A 26248-nucleotide genomic window follows, 5' to 3' on the forward strand; every position below is an offset into this window, starting at 1 on the left:
CCCAAAAAACGACTTTGAAAAATGCACTATTCAATGCCTTGTCTCCACAACTGTGATGCATTGTGGATCCTCTGGACGTCTCCAGCCATAGTCTCCATTTCTGCAATAGTGACACAATATATAGGATGTGACACTTCTCTTTTGCAGCGCTACCACTATGCTATGCCACATATTGTCTAAAAATAAGTCTTCAGTCACATGTCTACCCACAGAGAAACAATAATGTATCACACACATATTTTAATCAGGAAGTGTTGTGAAAAAGTATCTGCCTCCTTCCCAATTTCATTTTTGTTTTGCATATTAATTAGTGATGGGCACAAAAATACTTGAATGCCTGTTACTTGATTTGAGCTGATCAGTCGCTCGGACGAGCTAGACGCGCGTAATGAGCATTATGGAAGGTCAATGATTGGCATGTTCGGGTCTCCGCCTACCTACAGCCAGCCATGAACAGAGCTTTCTAGTGGGAGGGAGAGGTTTTTTTTGGTGGGGAGGGGATTACACTACATCCTAGAACGTTATATTATTGTTATGTCCCCACCGTAGTCCACTCCAGCGACTTCTACTTCGATCACCAGGCGACGCCGTGTTCCTGCCGTGCATAGTGCTGGTGATGGGAGAGAAGTCGATACCAGCAGCGCTGGTGGGCGCAGGCTCCACTCTTTCACTGGGCTGGGTTTCCTTGGGATCTGCAGTGCCACTGGCTGAATGTGGGTGGCATGTGTCTTCCAGCTGAAGTTGCCATCATTCAGTTACAGCCAATGGGAAGACACCACACCCTTCTTGTTTCCCCTCCTGTCTGCTGACCACTGCCAAAGATAGTTCTGTATTCCTGGTTCCTGTCCTCCCCTGTTCTGTTTAGTGAGTGATTCTGGTGTTCTGACTTCTGCTTGTTTCCTGACTACCCTCCTGCCTGCTTTTTATCTACCTCGCTGCCTAATCCGGATTTGACTTCTGCTTGTTTTTTAATTACGTCCTTGCCTGCCAATTCTGTCCCTGTTTTGCATTTCCTGGTTTAACCCTGCCTGACGACTACTCTCATCGGACTGCAGCCTTCCACAGGTAGTGATCACCTTGGGCCTTGTGTACTACCAAATCCCTGTATAGGGGTTAAAGGGTTTCAGGGTTCTAGGGGTCCTGCTTGGTGAGTGGCTTCCCTCTAGCCTGTCCATTACAGCCCGTCTGAGTCTGTGGATCCAGGCAGGCGATACAATTATCCCTCGAGAGAGCCATTCAGAGACTGTGACAGGCTCTTCTTGTGGTACCCGTGCACATCATGCAGTGAAGCAAGCCTGTGCGTTGTGGTCGTTGTTTCACGGATGAAATATCTTAGCACCCGGGAGTACCTGAGCACCCTGATGCCCAATCGAGTACTGAGCAGTACTGAGCACGCTCGCTTATTACTAATATTAATCGCTTCTGAATGAAAATTTCATGTATTCAAAGAAAAACTGCTGTCCAGTCCTATCTCATATATACTATATGCCCACTTAGCTACTAAATTGACCAGTTAGGTGAAATGCATAGTAAGTTAGTAAGCACTTCTGTCAAAAACTGTTCATTTGGAGTTTTTGGTGAAGTTTTTTCTTTCCTTAAGAGATTTGGAAGAGGATTAGGGTGTGCGCACACAGCGTCATTTAGATGCCGTCATATGTGGCGCCACTGAGCCTTCAGTCGCCACAGGGTACTGCACCTCGGTGAGGTATTCATCCCGGGTACAGAGGAGGTCATTGCCGGTAACCACCACTATCCACACACAACACACAGTCAGTTTCCCTCCCACTGTGACTGGGTTGGGTCCTGGGGGTGGCCATTACGAGGTATGGGACCTCCTGCCCACTAGTGCAGTAACCCGGAGGGTGGAGCTGGACAAAACGGGTAGTGAGGTAACATATACACACACACACACACACACACACTAGTGATGGGCAGTCCGGCTCTTTTTGGTGATCCGGTTCCCATGGCTCCGCTGACCAAAAAGAGACGGCTCATTTGGATTGTTCTCGGCTCCTTATTAAATATGTGTTCACCCCAGGTGAACACATATTTAAGATTATAGTGACGCTGCTGGAACCCTGCCCACCCTCAGCTAAACCCCGCCCACTTACAAGGGATCAATTAGATTGTTGAGTGGGAGGGGTTTAGCCGCGGGTGGGAAGGGTTTCAGTGGCGAAAATAGCCGATTAGAGATTTTAGTGGCTCTCTTTGGGGATCCGAGTCCGGTCAGTACAACAGGGAGCCGGATCTTTGTGTCGGATCGTTCGCGACCGACACATCACTAACACACACATAGATGGAGACAGACGAAGAACGAGTGAGGAGTGAAGAGAAAACGGTCGCTGGGAAGGAAGCTGCGTAAAAGCTTCCTCAGGACCGAGCTTTGAAAGAAGGGTGCAGAGCCCTAGGCTGCGTGGGTACTGCACGTCTCAACAGCAGAATCCATAGGATAGGAGATTGCAAGTCTCCTGGTCCACAAAGTGCCTGGGGCACAGCAGGATACTAGAGCCAGGAGCCATGACAAAAGAGCGGCACCAGTAATAGACTTGCGCTGCCTGCCATACGGGTGAGAACCGGAGCCATTGCAAGGCACAGGGTCTCAGCGTAGCTTCAAGCCGCAGGGACCCACACATCATAGCGCAAGTAGGAAAGACTCACCGAGAGAAGCACCGGCTCTGACCTCTGAACTATCCGGGATCGGCTGGAGCTCATGACAGCAGAGCCCGACATTCCAGAAGCAGTGATACTTCAGTGAGTAAAGAACTTTGACTGCAACCCCTGTGTCGTCCAATCCTTCCCACGCCCTAACCTCGCCTTAGCTGCACAGCAGCAGGAGATGACTACTCCCAACATACCTGGGGCCTGAGCTCTGCCGGTGGAGAGCTGCACCAACCGAGCTGCGCTACCATCTGCCCCAGAGGATACCTCCCGCAGCTTCGGCTCCTATATTAGCCGCAAACCACAGGTGGCGTCACGAATACAAACTCTCTACTCCCCTGTAAATAACCCCTCCATCTTTATTGACACCGCCAGGGTCATGGAACCAGGCATGGCCGCTGTGACATCCCAACCCCCTACACCGACCGGTGACTAGTAACTCCACCAGACCCCGTGGGCATTCACATACACATAAGGTTTTTGAAGCAGAAGATACTTCAGGAAAACGGCAGCAGTGTTCACCCCGAAGAATCTTGATTGATGTCTGTTGCTGTGGCTTTGCCAAAAGAATTTATTTTTTAAAGGGAACCTGTCAGCAGAAATGTCCCCTAAAACCTAACAGATTCCCCCTCTGCAGCTCCTGGGCTGCATTCTATAAAGGTCCCTGTTATGATTGTGCCCACTTTCTGACTGAAAAAAAGTGTTTATAAAGTTGTACCTTTTTGGCTTCTGATTCTGTAAATCTGTCACGGGGGCGGGCAGCCTGATGGCCGTTATTCTGCCCCCTGGTCCTGTATGCCGCCCCCATCGCTGATTTCAATACTTCTGGACGCCGCCCACTGCTCCAGCCATCCCCGCGCATGCCCAGTGCCCATCTCTCGGGGATGAGCACTGTGCCCAGCGTCACCGCTGGTGACGTGCACGCAGGGTTAAGATTATGGGCGGTGCTGTGATGTTTATTCCTAAGCAACCGCCCATAATCGCGGGACCGCGCTTTCCCCCTCGGCCTGCTTCTTTCTGCGCAAGCGCGCTGCTGCTGACCTCACTTCGCCTCCTTCCCATCTTGCCCCGAGGCAGGAAATAGATGGGAAGAGCGCGGAGCAGTGACTACACCGAAAGCGCGGTCCTGCGATTATGGGCGGTTGCTTAGGAATAAACATCACAGCACCGCCCATAATCTTAACCCTGCGTGCACGTCACCAGCGGTGACGCTGGGCACAGTGCTCATCCCCGAGAGATGGGCACTGGACATGCGCGGGGATGGCTGGAGCAGTGGGCGGCGTCCAGAAGTATTGAAATCAGCGATGGGGGCGGCATTCAGGACCAGGGGGCAGAATAACGGCCATCAGGCAGCCCGCCCCCGTGACAGATTTACAGAATCAGAAGCCAAAAAGGTACAACTTTATAAACACTTTTTTTCGGTCAGAAAGTGGGCACAATCATAACAGGGACCTTTATAGAATGCAGCCCAGGAGCTGCAGAGGGGGAATCTGTTAGGTTTTAGGGGACATTTCTGCTGACAGGTTCCCTTTAAATTCCATAAATAATATAGTGGAGGCTTTTGAAGTAAAAAACAGAACATATGCACAGCAAGTCATCTTAACATTGCTGTACATGCAGTGCCTTGATAAAGTTTTCACATCCTGTGAACTTTTCCCCATTTTTGTCATGTTATACCCAAAAACTTAAAAGTATTTGTGAAGTGTAAAAGAAAGGATACATGGTTTTCTACATATTTTTAAAACATATTAATCTGATATTAACCTGATTATTGTGACGTGCATTTGTATTCAGCCCCCTGTAGTCTGATAGCCCGAAAAAAACCTGATTGACCAATTTCCTCCAGAAGTCACATAATTAGTAAATTGAGTCCACCTGTGTGTAACTTATTCTCACTATAACTACAGCTGTTCTGTGAAGGCCTCAGAGCTTTATTTGAGAACATTAAAGATCAAATTGCATCATAAAAACAAGGAACAGAGCAGACAAGTCAGGGATAATGTTGTAGAGAAGGGTAAAGTAGGGATAGGTTATAAAAAATTAACCCAAACTCTAAATATCACACTGAGCATTGTTCAATCCATTATCCAAAAATGGAAGGACTGTGGCACAACTGCAAACCTACCAAGACATGGCTGTCCACCTAATCAGCCATGAGAAGCAAGGGGAGCACTAATTAGAGAAGCAGCCAAGAGGCCCATGGACACTCTGGAGGAGTTGCGGAGATCCACAGCTCATGTAGGGGGAAAATGACAGTAGGACAACTCTGGACCGCAGGCCACAAATCTGGCCTTTGTGAAAGGACAAAAAGAAAGCAATTTTTGAAAGCAAGCCATAAGAAGTCCCATTTGCAGTTTGCAGAAATCCATGTAGGGAACACAGTTCGCATGTGGAAGAAGGTGCTCTAGTCAGATGAGACCAAAGTAGTACTTTTTGGGATAAATGCAAAACAGTATGTGGTGGAAAACTATTCCTGCACATCACCCTGAAAATACCATCTAAATTGTCACAGGAGAGGCTCAGGCATTTATATCACATGAAACGCTGGGGCATATACATCACTTGAGAGGCTGGTGTTGCCACTGCTGTCTTCATCTGTGGGACGGGAGTGCAATGCGTGCTAACTACACCCCCAAATACATCCTGATGCTGGCACTGGCCAGGTTGAGGATATAATAATTAAATATATTCGCATGCAGTTGTGAATGCTTCAAGCTCATGTTTGCAATCTATGACTGGTTTAAAGGGTCAGCAGCTGGCAAAATCAAACTGCCAACCCAAGTACTGCAGTCCCCTGATTTAGATCAAACCATATTCATGTGTGTGAATGGCCCAATCAAAGACCAGGCCAAAATCCCATTGGGAATCTGTAACAAGACTTAAAAATTGCCGTTCATAGACTCCTCTATCCAATCTCAATGAGCTAGAGCTATTTTGCAAAGAAGAATGTGCACAAATGTCAGCCTCTGGATGTGAAAAGATGGTAGGGTACTGTAGTGCGTGGGTACGATGAAAGGTTAAAGACCGCAGCAGGACAGATCAAAGTGCACCTGCGCAGGACCACAATGCCAGCCCTTTTTGGATAATGTAGGACGTGTCATTCACAATGAGCTGGGTAAAAGGAGGACGGCGATTGCCGCAGAGATGAGGCACTGGACCAGAGAGCAGTGACACCCACTGAACCGGACTGCCCCCTAGGCGAGTATTATAAAAGTGTTTTTTAGGTTATACACAGCGGTTTGGGCTCTTATATACCGTATTCCTGAATATATAAGAGCTCACTGGTGGTGGCTGCAGATTATAGGCACCAAATTTGGTGACAGCTTCCTTTTAAACACTAATACAGTTCCTGCGTCCCATTATCCAGGTCTCTACTCTCCTTTTAGCATCTTTCAAAGCACTGAAATACAGGGAGACATGACCATGCAATTGTGAAACATATGATCTTGTCTCATCATGTCCACATATAGTTTATCCACCATTCATCTGATGTCCTCACGGTTGGTTGCGATTTCTTCTCTGTATGCTTCTTTCAACCTTGGACATAAGCGTTTTGAAGTCATTCTCAGACTATGTTCACATGCAGTATTTTTATGCTGTTTTATGCAAATTTAAAACTATTTTTATAGTACCAGCAAAGTTATGAAATGTCAGAAATCTTATGCACATGTCTTTTTATTTTCCACCTGAAATTGAGAACTTCAGTGTTTTTGAAACCTTCCGCCTGTCAATTTTTTCTGCATTTTTGCAGTGTTTTTGCATTGTTAGTTCTTTCAGCGTTTTTCACCCTTTCTGAATGAATGGAGAAAAAGTAGCAAAAATGTGCGTATTTTATGCTGTCGATTTCTGACCAAATCTTCAGATTTTGCAGCAGAAGCATCTGAAGCAAACACTGAACGTGGGCACAGACTCTTTGTTGATAAATAAGGAATCAGATCTATGACTGATGAGGCTTCATCGAAAAAGGAGTTTGACGAGGAGGACAATGGTGGATGAGATGTTGACATATTCGATAGTACTTTCTAAATCTTGGAGGACAAGTCCCGGCTGTGAGTTTGGGCTCATAAAAGGAGGGAGGTTTCTTTTGTGGTTGGGGAGGACTCCACATTTTAACTTGCATTGTGTAAAAAGAAGCCATCAACAAGTGCTCATCAGTTCTGACAGCAGATAAGGAAGAAACTCGTTTTTTATCTCTGCCCTCAGCCCCTCGCTGCCTCTGTATTATGTTGCAGGTCAGAAGATCGAGGTGATCACACAGTCATATTTTGATAGGATTGATAACTGTATGATACTTTAGCTATTGAGCCCGTCTATGCCCGGGTGTTGGAGCATTGTTACTGGAACATTTTTAATTTTATTGAAGCATTCACTGAAAACAATAGTTATTGTGAAAAACCTCTGTAGCCCACATTTTTGATGCAAACTCAGTGGTCTTTAAGTTGCCTTGTTGGTGCAGGACTTTGTGGGTCAAGCCTTTTTTATCTATTAGTCTCCTGGCTGCTTTCCTCCCATTTATTTAAATTGTGCACCAAGGCCGCCGCCGTTATCCCCATGGCTGGTGCATGCACAGTGCTATGTTCCCGTTGTAGTTGAATCAACTCATTCAATAAAATGGCGCCGAACTCTGCACGGGTGCATACTGTGATCTCCAGCACCATTTTATTGAAGACACTGTTTCTGCAAACATCATCTGAAACTGGTGACAGGTGATATTTACAGAGACAGTGTCTTCAATAAAATGGTGCCGAAGTTTGCAGTATGCGCAAACGCTAACTCCGGCGTCATTTTATTGAAGGATTCAATTACAACGCATGTGCCGGACACCCCGACATTGCACAGAAGGATGAGTTCAGCACTGCATTATTATAGATTATTGGTTATGCTTGATAAGGGTCTAGTTGTCCATAGCAACCAATCAGAGCTCGGCTTTCACTTTACCTCAACAGCTTCATAGCTGCACTCTGGTTGCTAAAGGCAACCAAAACAATCTTACTGGGAGGCAATTGTCATAAATGAGGCCCCAGTTACTTCTGCAGAGGCTAACCTTTTTTAAAAAATAAATAATTAAAATAAAGAGGCCTTTCGACCAATCAAACACGTCGAGCACATATACAGTATATTATATTATATACAGTAAATTATATACATATACACACACGGGACGTCTTTCTCTCAGTTTTAGTTCTGAAGTAGTAAAGAGGCATTGCCTTGGCCTGTGACTGAATGGGGCATGTCTCTCATGCACTGCTGAACCCAATCAGTAGCTGGGGGCTAGTCCTCTTGCCATCCGGGCTTCAGACTGAAGGACACATTCAGCATTATATAGTCAATGACGTTGCACAGATATTTAGCTAGTCCTTAATCCCTTTATGACCAAGGATGTACTGGTACGTACTTGGTCGCGTCCATCCGTTTACTGCGGGCTCCAGCGGCGAGTCCACAGTATTCCTCGCACATCTCTACTAATATGATCAGCAGAAATGTGTGGCTAACAGGTGCAGATGGATCGGAGATCCACCCGTGCCTGTTAACCCCTTAGGCTATGTGTCCACGGTAGAATGTACCTGCGGATTTTTCTGCATGAAAATCCGCGACTTTCGCGGCAAATCCGCACCCGCGGATTTGCCGCGGATTTACCGCGGATTTTGTTGCGGATTTCTTTTTTTTTTTCCCCCATTCTATAGCCAAAATCCGCACTAAAATCCGCAACAAATAATTGACATGCTGCAGATTTTTCCGCATCAAAATCCGCGGCAAATCCGCCGCGGAAAAATCCGCAGCATGGACACAGCATTTCCAAAATGCCATTGAAATGGCTTGGAAGTGCCGCTGCTGCAGATTTTCGGAAAATCCGCGGTAAATCCGCAGCAAATCCGCGGCAAAATCCGCGGTAAATCAGCAGCGTGGGCACATAGCCTTAGATCGTGCTGTCAAATACTGACAGCATAATTTAAATGGCCACGGCTGGGATTGTGCTGTTTCCCACTGCCATCGGCGGCCCCATGACGCGATCTCAGGCTGCCAATGTGTTGTAATGGTAGCACGGGGTCAGCACCGGCACACACAGGAGATGAATATTTCTGCTGATCAGAGGGATGCTGCTCTGATGAGCAGAAATGCACAGGTGATTGGACTCTGCAGTGATAAAGTCCCCCAAGAGGACTAGTAAAATAAATAAAAAATGTAAAAAAAAGGTTTTAAAAAACATGAAAAAATAAAAAACCCTAAAAGTTCAAATCATCCCCTTTTCACCCCATTGATAATAAAAAAACAGTTAAAAAAATGTAAAAACATACATATTTGATATTTCCGCGTTCAGAAATGCCGGCTCTATCAAAATATAAAATAAATTCACCTGATCAGTGCACGGTGCAGTAAGAAAAAAAATTCAAAAACGCCAAAATTACATGATTTTGGTCTCTGCAACATTTTTCTAAAATGCAAAAATAGGCGATAAAAATGTAGCATCTGGATAAAAATGGTATAATTAAATATGCCAGCTCAAGACAGAAAAAATAAGCCATCAATGAGTCCCAGATTCCTGAAAAATGAGAACACTACAGGTCTCGGAAAATGGTGACAAAAGTGCAGTTCTTGTTTTGGAGAAACTTGTCCCACAAAATATAAGCCCTCATATGGTAATTTTGATAGAAAAATAAAAAAGTTACGGCTCTCAGAGGAAGGGGAGGAAAAACGAAAATGCAAAACGAAAATCGCCAGGGGGATGAAGGGGTTAAGAAGAAGAGTCCTGTAGACTGTAAACTTTTCCTTTTGCACTACTAGAGAGTTCCACTAGATGGCAGCATAGTATTTATTCTATGCAGCAATTTAATAAAGATGACTATAATAAACCCTCTCTCTTCTTTACAGTGAATAAGTATTAGTTTAAAGTTAGAAAGGTGATATTGTCTACAAAGTGGGATAACTGAGGAGAGTGGAGTTGCAAAACAGTAGTCAATAACTAAAAATGAGGAACCTGGCCCCCAAAGATGGCACTGTGGCCTAGTGCTGAGCAATACAACCTGACCCGACTCATCATGTGCCATCAGACTGGGCAAAAACAGTGCAAAGCCTGATGCCATAGGTCCTTTGGAAGTGGAAGAAAAAGAGTAGTTGGTCTGGTAGAAATGAACAGCCATACATGCCTGTGTGTTACTTTCTGCAGAGACGAGTCCTTGGTGGAAGAAGACATAATGTACTGCGCCCGATGGAGAACAAAAATGAAAATGAATTACTTAATTTGGTTGTTATCAGAAAGTCACTGTATGACCTGTACTATATATACTTATATGATCTACAGAGCCCCTATGTATAATGCCACTGCTGATAATATTACTGTTAGTACTAAGGTTTTCGATAATGGTCAGTATGGTGGTATTATTTGGTCACTATGTGGTGGTAATATGCGATTTGGTCACATTTTGCTGGTATTTATCCACTGTATATGGCATTAGTGGTATATTGGTCTTGGTGTAGTGGATTTTGTTCAGTAACAGTGTGGTGGTTACACTCAAACACTATGTGGTGAAAACATATGGTCATTACCTAGTAGTATTTATCCCTCTAAACATTGGCATATTACTTTTGATATAGAGGACTAGTTCAGTAACAATATATTGATATTTGTATTTCTAAATATTGCTTAGAAAATTATCTTATTACAGTGTTTTATATAACACTAGCTGTAGTACCCGGGCGTTGCCCTGGATAGTAACTGACTCTCTCAGTCTCTCTCTGTCTCTCTCAGTCTCTCTGTATCAGTCTCTCTGTCTCTCTCTCTATCTCTGTGTCTGTCTGTCTCGTTCCCCGTCTGTCTCGTACCTTGTCTCTGTCTCTTTCCCTGTCTGTCTGTGTCTGCCTCTTTTCCTGTTTGTCTCTCTATCCGTCTCCCCACCGACATCTTATTACCTTACACATAAGCTTCTTATACTAACAGTTTATTTTGTTCCTATAGCAACCAATCACAACTCCTATTAATAACCTAAAAGCTCGCAGCTCCATTGACTTTAATTGAGGCAGCATTTTTGGAGCGTAACTGTAAAGCGCGGGGTTAAATTTTACTGTCCAAACATAGTCTATGACGTTCCCTGAGTCACATGGGGTGTCTGTGCAATATTTTGTGATTGTAAATGCGACGGTGCGGATTCATTTAGTGGACATACATACACACATACTTATATATTAGATTTATATATTTTATCATAAGCTTTTATTAATGGTGGGGGAGCAAAACACGTCTGTATTGGATCTAACCGTTATAGGGGCCCGTACATCTGACCAACAATCTGTTGGGTGCCCAGGTCCAAATTTTTCACCAGGATCTATAAGACTCTAGTTATGCTATTGGTGAGGGCAGTATTTGTAATAAAGAGTACTGTGAGCGCTGATGGGGGGAAAGTTTTTGCTTATAAGTATGAATTTCACAGCCGCTGTGCAGTGATTAACTGACTGCAACACTGCTCTCTGCTTCTAAACCGCTTGAATAGATCAGAGAGGGCAGTGATATAGCCATTCATAATAAATCGCTGCAGAGCAGCTATGGGGTACATACTAATAAACTAAAGCGATCCCCTGCATCAGTGTAACATGGCTCGAGGCGGTAGCCGTGGGCGAGGGCTGATGATCTTGCACCCCAGCACACTATAGTAATATGTGTGTGAGTGTGTGTGTGTGTGTGTGTGTGTGTGTGTGTGTGTGTGTGTGTGTGTGTGTGTGTGTGTGTGTGTGTGTGTGTGGTGGGTGGTACTGTTGTTACTGTGGACATCTTCAGGTGCAGCCCTGCCACGCTGTGCACCGTCAGAGCTTTTTATCCCCAAGATAATTAGGCTAGTTAATTTTATAAAAACAAAGCTCTTTTTACTGAAGAATAAGCTTATGTACAAAGGATAGCAGGTATTACACTTGTATTTTTCTTCTGCACAATACAGAGGCACATGCATAATTCTTCAAGACGGCGCCACAATACTTGAGAATGATTCAGCTCCATAGCACGGCTAGTGGCGTACCGTCAATGGCGGCAGAGCACACGGCTGCTATGGGGCCTGTGAGTTGGGGGGGCTCAATGCCAGCACCGATTCAGGGTCCCCTGCACAGCATCACACATTCAACTGTATCGCCATCGCAGTTACTATAGTTGAAAACAATGATAAAAGAGGGAGCGCTCTGCTATTCACTCTCTCCTCTATCATTCTCCTGCGGCACACGAGATCTGACGGCTCAGCGCAGCGGCCACGATAACATCCCTTCATCATACCCGCTGTGCAGAACATGAAGACACAACTTCAGAACGCTCCCTGCCGAGTAGCAGGGGTCTGAGAAGAGGAGGCGAGAAAATATTTATCTTTTTTAAAGCACTGAGTACATGGTGGTCACAATACTACATGAATAACTATTGGCTGTGCATTATACTATATGGAAGACTATGGGTAGTGCATTGAATATTGAGGACTATGGAGGGTGCGTTATATTCCTTGGAGGACCATGGGCTGTGCATTATTCTATATGGAGGACTATAGGGGTGCATTATATTACACTTAGGACTATGGGATGCATTACACTAGTTGGAGGACTATGGACTGTGCACTATACTATATGGAGGACTATGGGGTGCATTATATTGTATGGAGTATTATCGAGGGTGCATTTTAATATATGGAGAATTATGGAGGGTGCATTATCTTATATGGAGGACTATGTAGGATGCATTATACTATATGTAGGGCTAGGGGGGTGCATTATACTATATGGAGGATTATGGAGGGTGCATTATATTATATTATATGAAGGACTTTGGGGGGTGCATGATATTATATGGAGAGAATGCATTATACTATATGGAGGAATATGTGGGGTCCATTTTACCATATGGAGGACGCATTATACTATATGGAAGGCAATGTGGGGGCCATTATAATATTTGAAGGGCTATGTGGAGGCCATTATAATATTTGGAGGGCTATGTGAGGGCCATTGTAATATTTGGAGGGCTATGAGGGAGCCTTTATACTTTATGGAGGGCTATTTGAGGGCCATTATACTGTATGCGAGCAATTACCCAGTGTGAAGGATTATGTGTGGTCCATTATACTGTGTGGAAAGCTATGTTGGGCCAATTATACTGCATGGAAGGCTGTGTGGGGGTCACGGAAATTATGTTGTGTTGGATCCCCATATTTTGATGGAGTAGTAGATCAGAGATGCAGTATGGTCATCATACTGTGTGTGGGGGGAATCTAGGGACTTCAATAGGAGGATAATTACTTTGAAAGGGCTGAATAGTTGTGAGATATGCCATTATGATACTAAGCCAAATATTAATTTTCTATTTTGTTTTTTTTTTTGGGGGGGGGGAGCAATTAGAACTTCTGCTATGGGGACCCATGATTTCTATGTACAACCCTGAGCACGGCAAAAGAGACAATTCCATACTCTTATGGCACTCTTGCTAGCTACCACCTTACAAGATGTACCACTGATCTCTTTAAGTGTGTCCTCAGGAGCCAAATACACAAATGCTACATCACAACTTGTCCAGTACTAATAGCACCCCCACTCGCCTGCTTCAGAGAACTCCCGCCATTGTAGGTTTTTTTCTTTTCTGATGCTTGCTCCTTTGTCTTACATACACACACACACACACACGCACACACACACACACCTGAAGTTGTTCTCCTTCCTCTGAGGGGGTCCTCACTACTCCCTTGCTCACCAACAACTCCCTAATAGTGATGTAAAATATATCTTTGTACCGTGTTAGCCAGTAGAGATAAAAAAAATTGTTTAAAAGAACAGAGAGTCCTCAGTGGTTGATACCTTTTAATGGCTAACTGAAAAGATGGTAATAATTGCAAGCTTTCGAGACTACTCAGGTCTCTTCATCAGGCATGGTATAACACAAAATCTGAAGAGTCACATATTTATACACAACAGGACTTAGAATAGTGCAGTAAAAAAAAAAAAAAGAACAAGTTATATGAAACAGAACTATCTCTATGGCAGGGGGCAAACTGTTGTGGGGCCATAAATACTGCTGCAGTTCAGTGTGAAAGTTTTATTGTCCTTTGATAAGGGTCTGGTCCAGGGCTGGGACACGCTCGGATGGTCAGAGGAGCACATCTTTTAACTGATGTAAAAAGACATGAATCCATGAGACACATTCATTCCTTCTCTGAATGTGTCAAAGGTCATCATAAGTTTGTACTCCCATAGTCTCCTATCTCTCTGGGACTTGAAGTTTCCTTTCAATACCAGCAATTTCATGTCCATGATGCTGTGGTCTGGGTTACAAAAATGTTTGGCCACAGGTAGATCCATCCTTTTTTCTCTAATTGTGTGGGGGTGAGAATTCATCCTTGTCCTGAGCTGTTGTCCGGTCTCCCCTACATACAGACCCCCAGTTGGACATTTGGTACATATAATTAAGTACACCACATTGGTTGTGGTGCAGCTGAAGGTACCTTCAGCTGCACCACAACCAATGTGGTGTACTTAATTATATGTACCAAATGTCCAACTGGGGGTCTGTATGTAGGGGAGACCGGACAACAGCTCAGGACAAGGATGAATTCTCACCGCCACACAATTAGAGAAAAAAGGATGGATCTACCTGTGGCCAAACATTTTTGTAACCCAGACCACAGCATCATGGACATGAAATTGCTGGTATTGAAAGGAAACTTCAAGTCCCAGAGAGATAGGAGACTATGGGAGTACAAACTTATGATGACCTTTGACACATTCAGAGAAGGAATGAATGTGTCTCATGGATTCATGTCTTTTTACATCAGTTAAAAGATGTGCTCCTCTGACCATCCGAGCGTGTCCCAGCCCTGGACCAGACCCTTATCAAAGGACAATAAAACTTTCACACTGAACTGCAGCAGTATTTATGGCCCCACAACAGTTTGCCCCCTGCCATAGAGATAGTTCTGTTTCATATAACTTGTTCTTTTTTTTTTTTTTTTTTTTTTTTTTTACTGCACTATTCTAAGTCCTGTTGTGTATAAATATGTGACTCTTCAGATTTTGTGTTATACCATGCCTGATGAAGAGACCTGAGTAGTCTCGAAAGCTTGCAATTATTACCATCTTTTCAGTTAGCCATTAAAAGGTATCAACCACTGAGGACTCTCTGTTCTTTTAAACAATTTTTTTTAATAGTGATGTGTCAGTCGCGAACGATCCGACACAAAGATCCAGCTCCCTGCTGTGAACGACAGGAGCCGGATCACCAATGAGAGCAACTAAAATTTCTAAACGGCTCCTTTCGCTGCTGTAAACCACGCCCACCTGTGTCTAAACCCCGCCCACAGAACAATCTAATTGGTCACTTGTAAGTGGGCGGGGTTTAGCCACGGGTGGGCGGGGCCCCAGCTGCGTTACTATAATCTTAAATATGTGTTCACCTGGGGTGAACACATATTTAATAACGAGCCGAGAACGATATAAAAGATCCGGCTTTTTTTGGTGATCGGAGCCATGGGAACTGGATCACCAAAAAGAGCCGGACTGCCCATCACTACTCCCTAACTGACTTTGAAACAGGAACTGACCCACCCTGGTCTTTATCACTCCTCCCTCTCCCTGGTTGACTAGGTATTAACTCTTTCCTTCCCAAGATTAAAGAGGAAGCCAGAGATCTCGTGGCCGGTGGTTAGCACTGCAGCCCACAGGGATATTAACACTTGTTACCACAGAAAAATATTGCAGAAACATAAACATTACACAAATACAATTGGTGTCTTCATGGGGATCGCCTGTCCACCTCCTTACATCGTCGCTTACATAATACTTCATTACAGGTACTCCCCTCACTAATCTCTTCAGTAAAAAGAGAGATCTCAACATTTTTTGGAGGACCACACTGCTTAGTGCAGAGAATGGATCATTCATATTGTGCATGCACAATCGCAGTATATACGTATACCACAGAACGATCAATTAGAAGCCTTGCCACTGCCAAGATGGCGATGCACTTCTACAAAAAATTTAGATATGTAAAAGAGGTTTTTAGATAGATACGGACTGTCAAACCAGTCGGTATCAATCTACATAAAGTAAACAAACATTAAAAATCTATTATTTTTAATTAATAAAAAAATACTTATCTGTTATAGGTACTCTTAAGAACACATATGAGAATGTCTAAATTTCAACATGTATTCAGGACTACAAAAAAAATCCCCAATCCAGAGCAAATAAGAACATCAAATAATAAATATATAGACACTAAATGGCCATTAGTGTGAGGACACTTGTCCAGCAAACTCATAGTTGGGATGATGAACATGTTCCAAAACAATGGCTGACAATGTGCATTTGGTTTTCCTTTTTACAGCTCCATATTACTAGGATGATTTCACAATGTGTGAGATTTTGTGCCTACTCAGCCAAAAATGGATTGAGAAAGTCAGTCTCACAATCGGAGTGCCAACTCATTCCCAAAGTGTTCTGAGGGGTTGAGGTCAGAGCTTTGTGCAGGACACGTGGGTCCCCAGAATCAAACTTTTCAAATCGTGTCTGCAAAAAAACGTGGCTGATACCCCGGATCTGAGAACGGGTGACACATACTTTTGTGATAGGCCATGGTTCATATATACTCCAATTTTTCTGCAGGGTTTTTTCTGTGCAAAAAATCTGTCTTAACAGTAAAAACAAAGTGGATGTGATTTCAGGAAAACTCATGCCCACTCTCTGTTTAAAGACACTGCATTATTTGATGTTTTTGATGCATTTTTTTCTTGTAGGCTTCTATGGGAACTGTGAAAAAAATGTATATAAAAATGAAATTTAATTTTTAGTGCAGAATCCTTGTATTTCTGCCCTAAAACATTGGAAGTAAAAGAACGCTGCATCAAATCTGCACCAAAAGAGAAGCAAAACGGAAAAATGCAATAATTACAACAAATTTCTTCTGGGTATCTTGCTTCAGAAACTTGCAGAAAAGCGCAAAAAAGAAGCAATTTCACACATCGATCGGAATATATAGACTATATTCATTATTTACTATCGGTTATTAGCTTCAGACATTGTCACAGTCTCAATGTAAATGTAAAACATTTATTACCATTCATTGATTACTGTTCCAGAAAGTCCACAGGAATGAACATTTTCCAGAAAGTCCACAGGAATGAACATTTTCCAGAAAGTCCACAGGAATGAACATTTTCCAGAAAGTCCACAGGAATGAACATTTTCCAGAAAGTCCACAGGAATGAACATTGATCCAGAATCCAAATCCATAATAGTTTCACAACATTATGGTCATTGAACATAGGGTGGGTTAATCTGTAATCAGTAAAACACGTAGTGTGCAAACAGTTTAACTAAACAAAGAAAGAGAAATTATGTAGGAACTGCACAAGTGAAAGGAGTCCAATAGTCCAGAGGTCCAGCTACCAACATCCCAATGTTCATCAGAGCTCTCCTTCCAGGATTTGTCCTATGTGAATCAGCAGGTCATAAAACTTGGGACGTCCTTCTGGTTTCTAAAATAAAAATTAATAAATGTAAAATACATGAAGAAGAATATTAGCAATAGCCAGAAAATCGGAGAACCTCAGGCTTGTTACCGTGACATCTCTAGAAAGTTTAAAGAGGTATTTCACTTTTAGTAAATAAATGTTAGGCAAATTTTCCAAGATACTTTCTGTATCCACTAACCACTGTTTGTCACCATTAAAGAGAACCTTTTCAGAATATTCTGTATTTTTACCCTTGTGAAAGTAAGGTCTGCAAGGAGTGTGTATGTTCTCCCCGTGTTTGCGTGGGTTTCCTCCGGGTACTCCGGTTTCCTCCCACACTCCAAAGACATACAGATATGGAATTTAGATTGTGAGCCCCAATGGGGACAGTGTTGCTGATGTAAGCAAAGCACTCTGGAATTAATGGCGCTATATAAGTGAACAAATATTATTATTAGAACGAGTTGTGCATTCAAAATAAAAGCTAACCCAGAGGACTGGATTTCTATAAAACTACAATTTCAGTAATACTCACCTACTTGGATCTGGCGCAGGTCACTTGGAGACATTATCGTGCCACCAGTTGCCAGAACCCTGCAGCCTGTTATTAACTGCAGTAATTGGATGATTTTCTGATGGCGTGCTGATCAAAGTCACCTGACTGCTGCAGCCGATCACAAGTCGCAGTGGTTCAGCAGCTGTTGGACTGGTGAGATCTCCAGACCACGTAGCAGCCCACGCTGGATGCAGGTGGATTTTGGTAAATGAGTATTATTCAGTTTATGTTTAACAGTCCCCTGAGCGAGCTTTTATTTTGACCAGATCACATTGTGGATCTTGTAAACCACTGGCAAAGCGAACCGATAGGCCAGCGGATTGATAATGGTGGAGATTTTCCATAGGCCAATGAAACGAGGACCCAAGTTAACAGAGGGTACCTTCAGTTTAATGTGTTTTGTGGATAACCACACCCAATCACCCACACTCAGGTCCGGACCACATGCTTATATCTAGCGCTCAGGCTACGTAAGTGCCACTGAACATTACTCCATATAGAGGACAAAACAGACCCTGCCTTATCCTCTTTCGTAACCCCAGAATAGTGACTCCTACGTAATGTACAAAATTGAGGATGTTGACCATAAACAGAAAAAAAGGGTGATACCCCAGAGGACTCATAATGGTGGGAATTGATCGAAAATTCTGCAAGAGGAAGAAACGCCGACCAGGCAGAGCAGTGGATATCATATTTGTAATGCATTTTGGCAAAATTATGGTTGGCATTGATTTTTCGGAAAAATCAGCTTCTAGTAAGAGTGAAGTAAAGTTGGGACCCCCAAAGGAGGATCACGGCTGCTCTATACCCTGCTTCTCTTACACAGGACAATGCTGTGTTACTGGTATATACAGTATATTATATATATAGATTATAAAAGTTGAGTCATAATGGGGTCCACAGCGGCTATCACTCTAGGGTCCGTTTATTCCACGTCTCATGCAGTGGTAGAATAATAAACTGAATACTCTGCATTCTAGTTTGTTTTATTTCCCAATGCCTCTAAAACTGAAGCAACTTGGCAGCAACTAAAATTTTCATCCATTTTATGTCTACAGCTCCCATGCAGACCTATAAGTCTCCATGGTAACCAACTACAAACATATCCTGTATACTCTTTGGTATGTATAATATGCATCAATGAAAATGCATACATCTGCATAGGAATTGTACACATAAAAGATTGAAGGAATTTAGACAGATTATTTGCAACGTTTTCTCATTTTACATGGAATTTTCCAGCAGGTTTTGGCTATGTAATCTGAGAGCAGCATGATGTAGGGATTGAGACCACGATTCGAGTGATATGTCACTTGGTGGTCTGCATGCTGTTATTTTGATTCAGTTTTCTTTACTGCAGATCTAACAGTGCTCCAAATGCTGAGGGTTGTATAACCCCACCCCCACCACTGATTAGCCACTGTCAATGTACACAGAAAGCTGTCAATCAATAGTAGGGGCATGGTGACAGAGCAGTTGACTAGAAAGCACAAGACACCTAGTCCAGTGCTGATTATCTCCTCTTGATAAAACACTGATTTTATTGAAACGGTAACACTCAGCCTAATAAGTGCCATATGACTGGAATCAGGCTTTCAGCCTCTATATCATGGTGTTCTCAGATTACATAGCAATAACCTGCTGATAGACTCCCTTTAAATGCATTAAGACAAAAAAATGTAGTTGGCGATAAAGAAACACATAGTCTTTAATGTGTATTCTTCCTCAGCATGGGTTAGATGAACATTTCCAAACCCGTACATTGCCTAAATATTGCAATATTTGAATTTATGAGTAACCTGCAACCCACCTCATGCCAGCATGCCACCATAATAGCGTAGATCCTGTTTGATGCCAGCCTTGGTCGATAGAGTCTGTCTCCTCTTGAAACCATTTCTACTACTTCAAGGTTCGAATAGCTTTCAAAGGGCATCTTCCCCTCTGTAAATACTTCCCACATTAATACACCTAGAAAGGAAAATAAGAGAGAGGAACATGTCAAATGGGACCCAGTGACACTCACACTAGAGAATAAGGGGTCTGAAGAAACAGAATGCATAGATTCACTGGCAGACACAGACAGAAAAGAGCCCCTGTGCAAGAACAGTATATAGGCCCTTTTTTGAGTCCAATAACTCATCATAAAGCACAATTCCACCTGTTTTGAAGTAGAGATGGACGGACCCCTTGTTTGGCTGCACAAGTGGCACCAATTGTCCGCCCATGCATAGATTTATACTTTTTGAAAATACAGTGTGTCCACCCATATCCTGTCCACCGCCATTAACTTGAGAACGGCAGCAGCTATAGTCATAGAAGTGGTGTCTAGGTATAGTAAAGTAGCCATGCACTACACAATGAAACCACCTACATCGCCACCTGGTGGAAAACAACGGAGTTAGCATTTTTATCTCGAAAACGGAACGAAAGAGAAAAAAAGTGAATTACAAAGTTGTAGGGCATCATCAATTCAATACGAATCGACAGCTTGCATACAGAAATGCTATGATATGAAGCCCATGAACCCCCAGAACATTGAATGCTGGTCACGCATATGGCGCTCATGTAACTTTGATGCTCAAAGTGGCCACCGTCAGCTGCAATGCACATCTGGACTCTGCACAGCATACTGTATCTCACGTTGTGCAATATGGTAGGTGACACGTTTGCACAAGCATCTGTGATACATCGTCGTAGATCCTGCAATGTTGGTGGAGGGGTCGCATACACCTGCTGTTTGATGTGACCTCACAGAAAGAAGTCCATTGGGGTCAGGTCAGGTGAGCGTGGAGGCCACTCCTCGCAGCCACCATACCCAATGACTTGTAGGAAGGTCTCCATGAGGTATCGCTTCACGTCCGCAGCCTTGTGAGTTTTACACGTTCTAATCATAGCATTTCTGTATGCAAGGTGTTGATTCGTATTGAATTGATGATGCCCTACAACTTTGTAATTCACTTTTTTTCTCTATTTCGTTCCATTTTCGAGATAAAAATGCTAACTCTGTTGTTTTCCACCAGGTGGCACTACAGGTTGTTTCATTGCGTAGTGCATGGCTACTTTACTATACCTAGACACCACTTCTATTCCTATAGTTGCCACCGTTCTCAAGTTAATGGCGGTGGACAGGATATGGGTGGACACACTGTATTCGACCTATTGTGGGCATGATGAATGACACTTTATCAGCTGGATATTATTTAGAACAGCTCGGTCAATGTGGGAAGACAAACAAAAAGACTGACGGCACTCACCAAACCAATGTGGGAAGACATTGGAAACATTCACACATATATGCATCAAGAGACATAAACCCTATATCAAAAGGGCAGCTGTATCACTTCTGAATACTTTCACTATTTTACTTAGTAAAAAAAAAAAAGTCCAAAGTCTCTTGTTCTGTTATTTTGCTTTTTTATTTTGAAAACATTAGTCTTTCTACAAATACATTATGTTGTATAGGGACTCTATCACCAGGTTTTTGCCAACTAATCAAAAAGCAGAATAATGTAGGGGCAGAGACCCCGACTCCATCAGTCTATCACTTACTGAGCTGCTTTCTGTAGTTTTGATAAAATCATTGTTTTATCTGATATCCCGTAGATCTAGCAGTTCTCTTAATGATGAGCTCTGCAAAGCCCACCCACAACACTGATTGGTACACTGTGTACACTATGCATAGGCAGAAAGCTGGCAATCAGTGGTGTGGGTGGAGTTATTCAGAGCTCATCATTCAGACAACTGCTAGGTCTGCAGCAGATGAAACAATGATTTTAACAAAACTGCAGCATGCACAGTATTAGTAGTATAGTATTACTGCATGCTGACCATAAACAGCAGTGTATTTATTGCATAAGTGAGATTGGACCCCCATTGCAAGTCTTACTCATATCAGTTCTGAGCATTGGCTAATAGAAGAAGGTCCTAAGCATGGTAGCCTGGTGCCAATATGTCTTAACAGGACTGGAGAATGCTTTGATAACACAACCCTAAAAGAAAGAGGCTTTTATCTTATTTTTATAAAGATGGGGCTCTAAATGTAAGTCCCTTGCCCCCGTCTTATACTCACCTTACGGCAGCTTCATCTTCTATTGCCGCAGCTCTGGTTGGTCTCAAGGATTGTTACCTGCAGCATCTTCAGTGTTTCATGGAGCGCACTGGAGGTCACAACTCAGTACAAGTCAATAGGAGCCTCGTTCTGGCTCTCATAGACCTGCATTTAGAGCTTGTGACATAACTGCTGACTTCTGGCCAATCAGAAGTTACAGTGACAAGATGAGCCATGGGACGGGAACGGTGTCGGTAAAATGTGAAGCTGCTAGAAGGCAACTGTAAAACAGGGGGTAGGGGGGCTTACATTTAAAGCACCAAACCAGTGCTGGGAAAAAAAAAGCTGGAGTGGCGCTTCAAACATATATTTCCCTTTTAAAAGTAATGCTTTTCAATTTCACTTCTTACTTCCCTCATTATATTTATTCTAGTGAGAAATTACTCAGCAGATCATGGCATCAGGCTGTGATACAGCTTCCTGGTGGTGACAAATCAACCACACAGCCCACCGCTATGTACAAGGGTGACACATATAAGTAACACAGCTCTTCTGATGCCATCAGTTAGAATATTAGGATGCTGCATTTCTTTTCTTCATATAGTAGGTAGAGTTGAGCGGACTGGCAATAATCCGGGTCCGGCGGATCACCGGCGGGTTGACAAAGAAGACCGGATCCGATCCGGAATCCGGCCCCATGTATGTCAATGGGGAGTGGAATCCGGGACGAGAAAGAGGAGAGAGAGGAGAGAGAGGAGAGGGAGGAGAGGGAGGAGAGAGAGAGAAGAGAGGGAGGAGAGAGAGAGAAGAGAGGGAGGAGATAGAGGAGAGAGAGAGGAGAGAAAGAGGAGAGAGAGAGAGAGGAGAGAGAGAGGAGTGAGAGAGAGAGAGAGGAGAGAGAGAGAGGAGAGAGAGAGGAGAGAGAGAGAGGGGAGAGAGAGGAGAGAGAGAGAGGAGAGAAAGAGGAGAGAGAGAGAAGAGAAAGAGGAGAGAGAGGGGAGATAGAGGAGAGAGAGAGAGAGAGGGGAGAGAGAGGGGAGAGAGAGGAGAGAGAGAGGACAGAGAGGAGAGAGGAGAGAGAGAGAGAGAAGAGAGACAGAAAGAGAGGAGAGAGGAGAGAGGAGAGAGGAGAGAGAGAGAGAGAGAGAGAGAGAGAGAGAGAGAGAGAGAGAGAGAGAGAGAGAGAGAGGGAGAAACCCCCCCCCCCAAAAAACGGGTCCGGATCGCGCACCCGGAATCCCGCGTCTGGGTCGGACTCGGATCTGCCGCTCAAACCTACTAATACTAATAGTAGGTTGTGTTCTGTTATTAAACACCACTTCATTATTATATATTAACAACACATATCTCACAAAAAGAGCCATTAATTGTGAGCACCAGGCCTACCAAGATAAGGCAGGGAGGGTGCCAGCACTACTCATAGTACTAATAATACACTGGAGGACGAGAGTAAAGTGCAATTATGAATAATTTTTATTGAATACACAACAAGAAAAATAGTTAAAAATGGTACACTACCAAAAATCTTAGGGGTACGTACACATAAGACCCAGTGAAATTCATAATAGCCCACCCAATTATGTCCGAAATACTGAATATAGTAGTCTATATTAAATCAGGGCTAGCAGGTAAAGGGGTCTAATATGGACGATGTGAATAATTCTATAGGGACTGCATTAGAAATATAGTACAAAAATCAAACCATGATTCCCCACCATGTATTGGTAGGAAATCATGGTGATTATGCTGAAGGCACCATAGAGAAATAAATGTTAGTACCAATCTAATACGGATAGCACCGGATAATGGTACATCCAGAAAGTACAGGGTAAAAGGATAAACTCTCTTACCTAAAGTGCTTAAGTGCAATGCCGGTGCAGCAAAAATCTCGATGAGGCCAGCAAAATAACGCAGTCCCAAGTAGAATGGAAAGGTATCCCTATAGATTGCCAAAGGTCTCCATCCGACGCGCGTTTCGCGAGGATTCTATAGCTTTATCAAGGTGGGGAACCAGACCAGACTCTGGTTCCCCACCTTGATAAAGCTATAGAATCCTCGCGAAACGCGCGTCGGATGGAGACCTTTGGCAATCTATAGGGATACCTTTCCATTTTACTTGGGACTGCGTTATTTTGCTGGCCTCATCGAGATTTTTGCTGCACCGGCATTGCACTTAAGCACTTTAGGTAAGAGAGTTTATCCTTTTACCCTGTACTTTCTGGATGTACCATTATCCGGTGCTATCCGTATTAGATTGGTACTAACATTTATTTCTCTATGGTGCCTTCAGCATAATCACCATGATTTCCTACCAATACATGGTGGGGAATCATGGTTTGATTTTTGTACTATATTTCTAATGCAGTCCCTATAGAATTATTCACATCGTCCATATTAGACCCCTTTACCTGCTAGCCCTGATTTAATATAGACTACTATATTCAGTATTTCGGACATAATTGGGTGGGCTATTATGAATTTCACTGGGTCTTATGTGTACGTACCCCTAAGATTTTTGGTAGTGTACCATTTTTAACTATTTTTCTTGTTGTGTATTCAATAAAAATTATTCATAATTGCACTTTACTCTCGTCCTCCAGTGTATTATTTTTCATTATTATATAGCATAAAAGGTTTACAAATTACAAGGGTCATTGTGGTCAAAATGAAAATGATGATCATGCTAAAAATTATTTTGATAATTTCTTGTATAGATTATTATAATTATGATACTAAAAATATGTATTGCTAATATATAAAAAGAATTTGGAAATGAGTGTGTGCAGTACTTTTACATTTTTTCTGTTTTATTACACATTTACTTATTAAAAGCTTGTTTATTGTATAATACTTTTATACTGATGACTGATCCATAGCATAGGCTAATGGTATAAGATCGATGGGGGTAGGACACGTCCGCCGGTCAGTTGTCATCACTTTCTGTTGTGGCCGGATGGAAACTGTACAGAGAGGAACATCAGCTCTAAAAACTGTTTACTGGCCACAGGAAATGATCTGAAGAACCAACCACCGATTGATCATCAATGTAAAAGCAGCGGACGCCAACATTTGTGTTTCATGTTACTATCCTTCATGTATTGGAAATCAGAGAAGATGTCAGCTCAACCAGTTCACGGCTGAGGTGGGCCAGTACTTTAATCAGTGATTGGATGAGTTGACATCTCCGGACAGTTTCGATGTGTCAAGGACAGATCAGCGAGCACTGGATTATTGCCAAAAACGAAGCAGTCAAACAATTCTACAATGATTTATATTTATGGACAATCTCTTTACCTATGGAATAAAACCCAGGTCTGGCTAGTCATGAAGCAAATTAACATCACAGGAATTAATGCCATAGAAGGGGAGAAATCTTAGATTCTTCAGTTTAGGGAATCTGTCAGCACAAAATGACAGTACAAACCAAGCACAGCGCTCTGTGCACCCTATCTCCATCTCCTTCTTCCTTAACAGTTTTGGTTTCATTGGAGTCAGAGGAGGACAAATATAAATGGAAAACAACTAGTTATTACATTGAGCTGCAAGGCAATTCCAAAAGTGCTTGGCTTTAACGGTCGTTTGACGCTGACAAACTCCCTTTAAGCATTGCAACTTAATGACAGATTTTAATACAAAAAAAGTGCAAAATCTGTTTTTGTCAGTGTAAGGCTGCTTTCACACATCAGTTTTTTGCCATCAGGCACAATCCGGCAAAAAACACTTTTGATAAAGCGAGCGGCGAAACGTACGTCAGGGGTGGTGGGACACGTGGCCAGACACATTACTTTGGAAAACTCCAGGATATTTACCCAGGTAATTACGCCACAATTCAATCTAATAGATGTTTCATTGCTGTTAGTCATGTCAGTTCCCCTAGCCAGGAAAACGTAAGGTAATGTTTGATGGGGTGTTCATATCAGTGAACACTAGATGGCAGTGGTGTCTTAATAATATGTTTCATATGATCAAGTTTAACTTGTTTATGGACTAGTGGTATTAGGTTTTCCATATGCCCAAATTTATTAGGGCTATGGATTTAATATAATACATTATCTTTTACCACTATTTTCTGTATACATGTTACTCCATGATGATATCAGGTGTTTAGGAATATTTCTTAGAACACCTCAGAATTAATGATAGCATGTGATATATGCTGAATTTTGGCTGGGGAAATTTCCTGATGTATAGCAACTATTATATATAGTTGGGAATGATTGTTGTACTTTTGGGTGAATATCAAATTTATCTGTATTTCATGCGCCCCCCAGGTGGCTCTCTTGTTTATGTATAATTAAATGAAACTTGTTAAGAATAAAATTTGCATATTTATTATAGCTAATTATTGGTGTTTATTCACTTCTTACTTGGTCGGGGTTGATCCCGGTGCCAAGTTGTAGTAATTACAATCCGGCAAAAACCTGAAAAAACCTATCCGTCGTCTTTTGCCGCCAGATCCGTTTATTGCTCCATAGACTTCTATTAGCAGTGGATTGCGCCGGATGGCCTTGCGTTCCATCCGGC

At 42.9% G+C, this 26248-nt stretch overlaps 1 protein-coding gene across 2 annotated transcripts in view; it reads right to left on the reverse strand.

Annotated features, from left to right (window-relative positions):
- Window positions 1-16700: 16700 nt before the first annotated feature.
- Window positions 16701-26248, reverse strand: part of TEC (tec protein tyrosine kinase) — a 270212-nt gene continuing 260664 nt past the window's right edge. For both annotated transcript variants that reach the window (XM_075347019.1, XM_075347018.1), the window contains exons 17-18: window positions 19487-19644; window positions 16701-17144 (exon numbers count right to left, since the gene is read on the reverse strand). In XM_075347019.1, coding sequence (XP_075203134.1) covers window positions 17073-17144; window positions 19487-19644 — 230 coding nt within the window. In that variant the 3' untranslated portion in view covers window positions 16701-17072. The remainder of the gene's footprint in view (window positions 17145-19486; window positions 19645-26248) is intronic.

The sequence above is a fragment of the Anomaloglossus baeobatrachus genome, chromosome 1 (assembly GCF_048569485.1).
Source record: "Anomaloglossus baeobatrachus isolate aAnoBae1 chromosome 1, aAnoBae1.hap1, whole genome shotgun sequence".
Lineage (NCBI taxonomy): Eukaryota > Metazoa > Chordata > Amphibia > Anura > Aromobatidae > Anomaloglossus > Anomaloglossus baeobatrachus.